This window comes from Sinocyclocheilus rhinocerous, unplaced genomic scaffold (genome assembly GCF_001515625.1).
Source record: "Sinocyclocheilus rhinocerous isolate Xijiao unplaced genomic scaffold, SAMN03320098_v1.1 scaffold1115, whole genome shotgun sequence".
Taxonomy (NCBI): domain Eukaryota; kingdom Metazoa; phylum Chordata; class Actinopteri; order Cypriniformes; family Cyprinidae; genus Sinocyclocheilus; species Sinocyclocheilus rhinocerous.
In genome coordinates, this window is record NW_015658514.1 from 532,133 (window position 1) to 541,150 (window position 9,018).

Sequence of the window (9,018 nt, forward strand, 5' to 3'; positions counted from 1 at the left end):
GGTGTTGCTATGCGGTTGCTAGGGTACCGGGGCGGTTGCTAAGGTGTTGCTATGCGGTTGCTAGGGCACCCGGGATGGTTGCTAAGGTGTTGCTATGCGGTTGCTAAGGTACTCAGGGTGGTTGCTATGCATTTGCTAGGGTACCCAGGGTGGTTGCTAAGGTGTTGCTATGCGGTTGCTAAGGTACTTGGGGTGGTTGCTAGGTTGGTTTGGATAGTTGCTAGGGTGTTGGTATGAAGATAGATAGATAGATAGATAGATAGATAGATAGATAGATAGAGAAATGCAGCTGGTAGAATACTCATGTAGTTACTAGCATGTCGTTAGTGTGTTTCCAGCATGATTAGCATTTCGCTAGCATGTTGCTGGCATTATTAACAAGTAACTAGCATGTTGCTAGCAATGATTAGCAAAGTGACTAGCATGATTAGCAAGTGAGTTGCATGTCGTTAACATGTTTATAGGATGTTGCTAGCATGACTAGCCAGTTACTAGCATTTTGCTAGAATGATTTGCAAGAGACTAGTATGTTGCTATCATGTTGTTAGCATGATTAGCAAGTGACTAGCATGTTGCTAACATGCCTAGCAAGTAGCTAGCATGTCGGTAGCATGATAATTAAAGGGGTCATATGATGCGATTTCATTTTTTCCTTTCTCTTTGGAGTGTTACAAGCTCTTGGTGCATAAAGAAGATCTGTAAATTTGCAAAGACTAAAGTCTCAAATCCAAAGAGATATTTGCATAACGCGTTCACGCAAAGAAAGAAGGCGTAACTTTTATTCTCACTGTAGTATTGTTGCCGCTGCAGCCGCTGCAGCCAGACGCTGTGTGCTTCGTTGTGAAAGCGAAACTACTTTGTTTGGTCTTCTGGGAGCCACATTTGAGCTCCACTTCTCCCTCTACACCAAGGGTTTCCAGCATTCCAACAAGAGCTCTGATCTGCAGTGCAAACCGTTGAAAGGCCTCATGATCCCCCCCGCTTGATGTCAGGAGCATCCATGACTTGGGCAATTCTTTTGAGGGCCAACTGATGCGGCTGACCGAACCTCTCGTTTAAGGCCGCCATTGTGTCAGAGTAAGGGGTGACAGAGTTCAGGTAAGAGTCAGCAATAAGGGAGGCTTCCTCTAATTTAAGATGGTCCACCAATATTTGGTATTTAAAGAGCTCGGTGGCATCAGCTGGCATTAAATTTTCCAATGACATCTTCAGTCTGGCGAATTCTGCAGGGTCTCGATGAATTAACATGGGGATTCGTGGTTTAGGGCCTAGTTAGACTTTCTCCTGGACTGGCATCAATGTGGGAAAGTTCTCATAAGGTGCTGGTTGCGGCTGACTGTATGGCATTTCAGGGTATGTAAGCCATGGTTCAGTCCGTTGCACTGATTGAGGAGCATACATGGATTGATGCTGATGTGGTGGAGGAGCAGCCAGCCAGTGTGCAGAGTGAGGTAAAGAATATGGAGCTTGGGTTGAAGGGCGAGTGAGGGAAGGATATAGTGGACTGAACTGGCTCGGTATATTTTGTGACACGGGGTTAGGCCTGATATCCCATCTGGGAGGCATGGATGCAGGATTCTCAGACTACATCCTCTTCCTGTCTAAATGTAGTCTGTGCTGCCATATTTTCTACATGAGAGGAAGTCAGCTCTCTGTGGCCAGTTACATTCACTTGGTAATCTGACAAATAGGTTGGCAGTCGGATTTGCCGTTTTGGCCGCACAGATTCTGAAAGGTCTTCACTCTTGTCTTTAGAAGTAGCCATCCTTAACCAAGGTAAGCACTGAGATCCGGTTCGAAGGACCAAAATGTTAGAGAGAAAGGACCGCAGGCGCTTAGGAGGCTATAGTTCTCGCCCTGGAACGTCGGTCAGAACGTAGCACAGGAGGCAGGAATCAAATTGAACAGTTTACTGAATTTTCTTCAGCAGCACAGACATACATTAGACGGTATAGTAGTTGCAGCATGGGGTTACACTCTTGGTATATTTTGTGTGGCTGCAAATACACAAAACAATACTAAATGTCACATAACACCATTACTGATACAGTTACTGATACTGATACTGATACAGGCTTTCTCAAGCCAACTTAATAATAAAAAATACATACCCTGCAATGACTAAAATAGCATCAGATCCTCCTGGGCTGAGGTGGGTCATATTTCAGTATCGGATTTATGCAGCATTGCCTCTTTACGCAGACTTTGATGAAACTATAGTTGGTTAAAAGAAGGCCAAGTGCCAACAGCAGGCCTTATTATGTAAAGTGTAAGCAGTTCAAGTTCAAGAGAATGCGAAGGACTTTATTTTTATAATTATGCATGCTATATAAAATTTTACTATAATTGTTCAATTGGAATTATTAAAGGTGCCTCTTTCTTACATTTGAGCCCCTGTCCCCGAGGAACTCTCTGCATGTCCCGGACCTGGACTGTGTAAAGACACCCTACAAATATGTCAAATAGGCTAACTCTCTTTTAGGCTACATGACAAACTGCACTGGCCTTTTAAGGACATTGGTCTATAATATTTTTTTCATAAAATACTTTCATTTTACTTCAACTTCAACGAGTAGAAAATTCAACAAATCTGCAGGGCCCCAGACTCCTGCATGCATCTGTTAATATGATGTAAGAGTGCGCCACCTGCCGGAGATTTGGAGAAAACGCTCCTAATCAGGTGACCTATGTAGACGAGGTACCTCATCACGTGATGAGCTAATGTTGCCATGTCCGATTTTTAAAAGCAACATTGTTCTTGTTTTTGTTTTTTATCAATTAGCTTATAAATATAGACAGTCGTGGGTGGCCATTTTTAGCCATTATTTTTATTATTATTTCTAGAATAAAGTCACTTATTAGGGCTTACTTGGCCCATGTAGAACAAGAAAGCATAATAACATTTGTCAATTATCTCCACCGCAGTTCGAGTTTATTTCTGTTTCTATTTATCTTTACCCATTGGTGTATGTGATTTAGATTGTTGTAGCTAGCTAGTAAGCCAGTTGTAAGCTGTTTGTGAAACATTTTAATTTGATTGTAAAATGCTCTAATTATGGAATCAGACAAACGAAATCAAGCAAATATCGGCACCACAAAACTGAGATCGCCTATTGTTCGTGAGGGTAATTGGTTATTTTAGGCCTAATTTAGTTAGGCTAATTTTATTAGGGCGTTTTTAGCGAGATCTGGCAACACTGTTTTGCCCGTATTACCGCCGGACCTGCTCTGTCAAGGAGGGGGACGTTTCGTATCGTCTTGGTAATGGCGGACACATGTGGCCAAGTCCTCCTTGGGTCTGGATTAACAGTCCTTTCCCACCCTCTTATGTACATCAAGGTTTTAGTTCAGGTAGGATTTACACAATACACGCAAAAATGAGAGCAGTAGCAAGTTGACGCCTGCACACGCGCTGCTGTCGAGTACTTTCGATAGCATGTTGATAAACGTTTGCCAGTTCGGTTATGAACAGTAACCTGCTGAATACATATTGCAGTTTGTCCTTTTGAGACATGAGCATCGTTGTGTGGAGTAAATTTGTTTACAGGGATAAAGGTGTCTATGCTCATCATTATATGGGGTAGTTAGCTGTACTAGCAGGGCTGTTGACTGCTGTCTATCTGGTGTGTGTGAGTTAATGGTCTAAAAGGTCAGCCTGTTAGGTCTGTCAGGTGTCATTTTTATGGCCGTTTTTGTGAGTATACTTACAAGTCGTATTGTGTTAATGCATTATAAGTCCACTGAAAACCGTGCAAACCGCGTTTTTACACCAGTGTCCGCTGTCTTTCAGGCTATTGATGAAGGTTACTGCAGGTTATTGTGGTGATTATTTATATATATATATATATATATAACAAACAGAAGTGAAAGTAAATTGAATCAGCTTTACTTCTGTTCACATAGTAACAATATATCATTTCTTATTTTGGTTGTTTCTTTCTTCAGATATTGTATATAACAGATATTAATATAACAGTACTATAAGAGGGAACCGAGTGCCTACATGTGTTTTTTGTTTTTGTTTAGAGGCACAATAAAATATATTGTGTATCAATCTGTCATGTTCACCTGTTTTTATTGGTGAACTAATGTATTTGTATCTTTGCAAATATAGGTAGGACATGAACCACTTCCTCCTACTCTAGGAAGAAATATGTTTGGTCGACAGGTGTACCAGCTTCCAGGGCTTTTTGCATACGGTAAGATAATCAAGGGACCGATTGCTTCTTATTTGTGTCCGTAGCCATTAATTTAAGTCTTCAACTGATATTTAATTTGATTTTAAGAATTCTGGAAAATGCATGCAGTTCAGACTTGCATTTGTTTCATTTAGCCAAACACATCATCAAGATCGATGGGAAATCAGGCCTGTTTAAGGGTCTCACCCCAAGGCTTTGTGCTGGGACCATTGGCACCATTGTTCACAGTAGAGTCTTGCAGGTACAGTATGCACACCAGGTTCTTAAGAGGTTTTTTTGTTTTGATAAGAAATGTGCATGTTTCTGAGTGAGTTTGCTTTGTTCTGGAAGTCTGGTAGTGTGTAATCCTTAGTTGTTTGGTGTATGATGCCCAGTTTTTCCTCTGTAACCATTTGCAGTCAGTAAAGTGCATGTTTCCATGTAATGTTTTCCAGCCTTTAGATAGGCCTCTGTAACCATGATTTGTGCAGGATGCTGCTGGCTGTATGTTGCAGTGTTCAGACTGTTGCAATGTGACTTGTGTTTATCTGGCTGAGCACAGTTAAGCAGAGGTTATTTATACTCCGTTTGAAATGGCTCTAACCTTTTGTTACAACCCACAGGAATGCCAGGAGGAAAAAATTGAGGTAGGAACACGTATGTGTTCTCAGAGGTATTATTTTAGTGCTTGAATCCATTTATTTTTGCTTTTTTTTTTTTTTACTTTGAGTGGCATTGCTGCAGTTAGTTACACATGTGAGATGATATAATAGCACGTATCTCATCTCTTCACCTTCTCAGATGGTGGGAAGCAGTCAGAAAGCAGAGGATGGTTCTCTGCAACATGTAGTAAATGAGGTGAGACCCTTAAAGCAGAATTTTGAACCGTTTTCATACCTTGTATGTCAGCCAAAGCATGTTTACATAGTCATGAGTCTGATGTGACTGAATGACACAATTAGAAAATATTTGCAAACAGACTTTCATTTGCACCAGTTATTGTTTACTGAAATTTAAAATGTTTTGTGTGTGTTTTTGATGTTTCTTTCCCCTTTTTTTGTTGTCCTCTCAGACCACTAAAGAGATGATTGCACGCTCATGTGCTACAATTGTCACACACCCTTTTCATGGTAAATACAGTTAATACAATAAATAACAGGTTTTGTGATTTGAATCTCACTTTTCTCTCAGTCTGTGAATGTCACCTGTTGTTTTTTCCCCCATCCCAGTGATCACACTCAGATGCATGGTCCAGTTTATTGGAAGAGAAGTCAAATACAGGTCAGTTGATTTCTTTTCAGTTGTTTTTCTTATCCGTTTTGCACATTTAATAATTATTTTGTTCTTTCCAGTGGTGTCTTTGACTCCATAGTTACCATCTACAGAGAAGACGGAATTCTGGGTTTTTTTGCGTAAGTGCAAAAAACATATTTTCAAATGAGGTAATCTATAGGTTGCCTCATGATGCATTTTTAAAAGTTGTACTGTTTTTAATGTATGGCGCCATGTTAAAAACGCATGTGGAAAAAAAACTCCATCAACCTTACTAGTGTACTAGTCATTTTAAGTGCTAAATAAATAAATATTTTCATGAATGCTGTCAGGCCATTATACAACTCTGTGTCTTTACCTTCAGCATTTATGTGTTTGTCAACCCACAGTGGCCTCATTCCTCGTCTACTGGGTGATGTTCTTTCTCTGTGGATCTGCAACATGCTTGCTCACTTCATAAACACACATGCTATAGACGACTCGGTACGTAAACACACAAACTTGTGTACAAACAACAAAACATCTTGACTAAATTTGTACAAAATTTCATTTTATGTATGTGAGATACTTTTAATCTTTCAGTATTTACCGATTCATCGTTGCATACTGTTTTACTAGAACAACATTTGTGTCAATTGTAGTTGCATGTTATGTACTGAGTTGATTGTCCTGTTGTGCCTGTCTCAGACGAGTCATACAGGAGAGATTAAAAACTGCTCTCAAGCTGTGACAGGGGTAAGTTATTTTTTACAGAAACATTAAATGACAAAAAGTGTCTCAAGCACCCACCACCAGCCTGCAATTTCTGTTTAAAATAACAAATATGCTTTTATAAATTTTTATTCAAACATGGTTTTTAATGATTTAAAATAAAAAAATTTAACATCTAATTATTAATGTTCTATAATAAAAAAACTTTTATTGGCTGATGTTTCTAGCTCTTATGCTTTCAGATGATATTACAAATGTATGTATATTCTTAAACAGCTGAAGAGATTAGGACTTTTCAGATAGTTTCTACAGGTCTTAATTGTATTTTAAAATAGTAATATAATTGTAACAATAAAAAATTAAGAAAGATGTCTAAATTAAAACAAATATAGAAGGTAAAAAACAAGACAGTTCTTGGTTTGGAAAACGCCAGAGAGATAGCCTATGTTTTGATTTATATGTGTGTTTGTCTGACAAGTACAGTAAAAAAATGTATCGGCCAGTGGCAACTCTATTGTAAGTATGTCTTTAGACTGTTTTGTTTAACTAAGTTGTGCTATTGCTCTCATTCTAATGTATTTTCCTTTTGTACTTGTATCTTTTTCATCTTTGCTCAGTTTTTTGCAAGTATGCTGACGTATCCATTTGTATTGGTGTCCAACCTGGTGGCAGTAAATAACTGTGGGTAAGGGATGTTGTGTGACTCTAGTGGAAGCATTTGTGAATGGCATTACATGAGATTTTACTGAATAGTGAGTCAGTAGTCAGAGAGCTGGTTTCTTAACTTCATAAAAAGCTTGTAATCTTAAACTTGTTCACCCCTTTCAAATGATCAAGTTCTATGACTTTAGTTCATTTATTCAGCTTCTTCCCCTTTCCCAAAAATTTCTCCTGATCTGACCCAGGCTGGCTGGAGGTCTGCCACCTTATGCTGCCGTTTATCCCAACTGGCTCCACTGCTGGAGTCACCTGAGCCGAGAGGTGAGCAATTTTTCTTGATATGAGTTACTGGGAATGGGGATTTTAATTTTGTTAACGTTTCTTGAATGTCTTAGTTCTTCCGCTGATGAGCTTCTAATGTTAATTCTGATGTTAATCCTGAATTCTGATCACAATGTGATGTACATGATTCCAGTATACAGAACAAAGTTAAAACGGAGAAAATTGGAAAAGAAAGTAATCAGAGTATGGTCAGATGAAAGCAGAGAGAACTTAAGAGCTTGTTTTGATTGTACAAACTGGGAAATTTTCCATGATGGAACTTTAGATGAAAGAACTGAAGTAATCAATGACTATAACTTTTGTGTGCAACTGGTAATACCCACAAAGAATATTAAAGTATATCCAAACAATAAATCTTATGTCACCAAAGATATTAAGGAAATTATAAATAGACGGAATGTAGCATTTAGAAATAAAGATCCTAAAGAACTGAAAGAGACTGAAAAAGAATTAAAAAGTAAAATGAGGAAAGCTAAAGAAGCTCATAGACAGTGCCTAGAAGAAGCCTTTAAAACCAAAAACAATAAGAAAGTTTGGGATATCATAAAAAATATGACAGGTTTATCCTCTCCAAACAAATGTATTGTAACACACAATGAAGTCAGCTTTGCTAATGAACTAAATAAATTTTTTACAAGATTTGAACCCACAAGCAACAATGAACCAGTTAACATCGTATCATCTTCCTCCCAAAAGATAGTGATCGATGTTGCGGAAGTTAGGTAGACATTTCGGTCTGTTAATACTAGAAAAGCTGTTGGTCCGGATTAGGGATGTAACGGTATGAAAATTTCATATCACGGTTATAGTGACCAAAGTTATCACGATTATCAATACTATCACGGTTTTGTTAAAATTAGATTAAAATGTTCAAAAAGAACTGATACACACACTGAAAACATTTCAATAAGTTTTATATTTGAAAATCAACTGCCCCATGTCTCTTGTATCACCGCAGAGGTGTGGACGCGGCTCTCTCGTTTCATTCAAATGCAGCTTGCCATCTTGCGTCTCAGTTTTTGATTGTATTGAAAATGAAATCAGAGGAATTTAGTATTAATTCGAGTAAACAGGAATGACCAGTATATTTTAAAGTACTCCGATGCTACTGTGTTAATATCATTATTGAATAACCAAGAGTGCTTAGAACAGCATCAACAGGGGGTAAACAAATTGGTCGAATGGTGTGACAACAATGCCCTCAGTATTAATAAAAAAAAAACTGAGGAGATGGTACTAGGGCCTGTTGCTGACATTCATACAACATCTGTTGTTACACATGAAGAGAACATCAAACAAGTAGAAGCATATAGGTACTTAGTATGGATAGACAAAACACTATCATGGAGAGATCATATAGATAGTATCTGTAAAAAATCAATGCAAAGAATGTACTTTCTTCGTAGATTGAGGTCATTTGGAGCAAGAAAGCAGATTCTTTTATTGTTTTTTATGTCTGTAACCATGAGTGTCTTGCAGTACTGTAATTCGGTTTGGTATATGAGTCTATCTGTTAGTCTAAAAACAAAGCTAATGAACTTACTAAAAATTTGCTCCAAAATTGTGGGTCAGCCACTTCAAAAAGCATATGAACTATCTTACCATAATAATCTTGTAAGATTAGCTAATAACATTGTTTCTGAACCTAATCATGTGTTGTATAATGAATTAGTATTGTTGCCATCTAATCGATGATATAAGGTCCCAAGATACAGCCGAATTAAGTTAAAGAATTCATTTGTATATCAAGATGTATTAGCGCTGAATAACTCATATAAAAAGTAAATGTCCTTTTTTTTTTATGTGTGTGTGAAAGCTCTGCATTCTGTGTTGTTTATGTGATAAAGTATTGTAA

At 38.0% G+C, this 9,018-nt stretch overlaps 1 protein-coding gene across 1 annotated transcript in view; it reads left to right on the forward strand.

The window, feature by feature from the left end:
- Nucleotides 1-2,885: 2,885 nt before the first annotated feature.
- The window catches only part of mtch2 (mitochondrial carrier homolog 2), a 7,964-nt gene continuing 1,831 nt past the window's right edge, over nucleotides 2,886-9,018 (forward strand). The window contains exons 1-12 of the mRNA XM_016530772.1: nucleotides 2,886-3,351; nucleotides 4,115-4,199; nucleotides 4,334-4,440; nucleotides 4,802-4,825; nucleotides 4,980-5,036; nucleotides 5,251-5,308; nucleotides 5,408-5,459; nucleotides 5,531-5,590; nucleotides 5,840-5,933; nucleotides 6,138-6,185; nucleotides 6,779-6,846; nucleotides 7,067-7,142. Coding sequence (XP_016386258.1) covers nucleotides 3,265-3,351; nucleotides 4,115-4,199; nucleotides 4,334-4,440; nucleotides 4,802-4,825; nucleotides 4,980-5,036; nucleotides 5,251-5,308; nucleotides 5,408-5,459; nucleotides 5,531-5,590; nucleotides 5,840-5,933; nucleotides 6,138-6,185; nucleotides 6,779-6,846; nucleotides 7,067-7,142 — 816 coding nt within the window. The 5' untranslated portion in view covers nucleotides 2,886-3,264. The remainder of the gene's footprint in view (nucleotides 3,352-4,114; nucleotides 4,200-4,333; nucleotides 4,441-4,801; nucleotides 4,826-4,979; nucleotides 5,037-5,250; nucleotides 5,309-5,407; nucleotides 5,460-5,530; nucleotides 5,591-5,839; nucleotides 5,934-6,137; nucleotides 6,186-6,778; nucleotides 6,847-7,066; nucleotides 7,143-9,018) is intronic.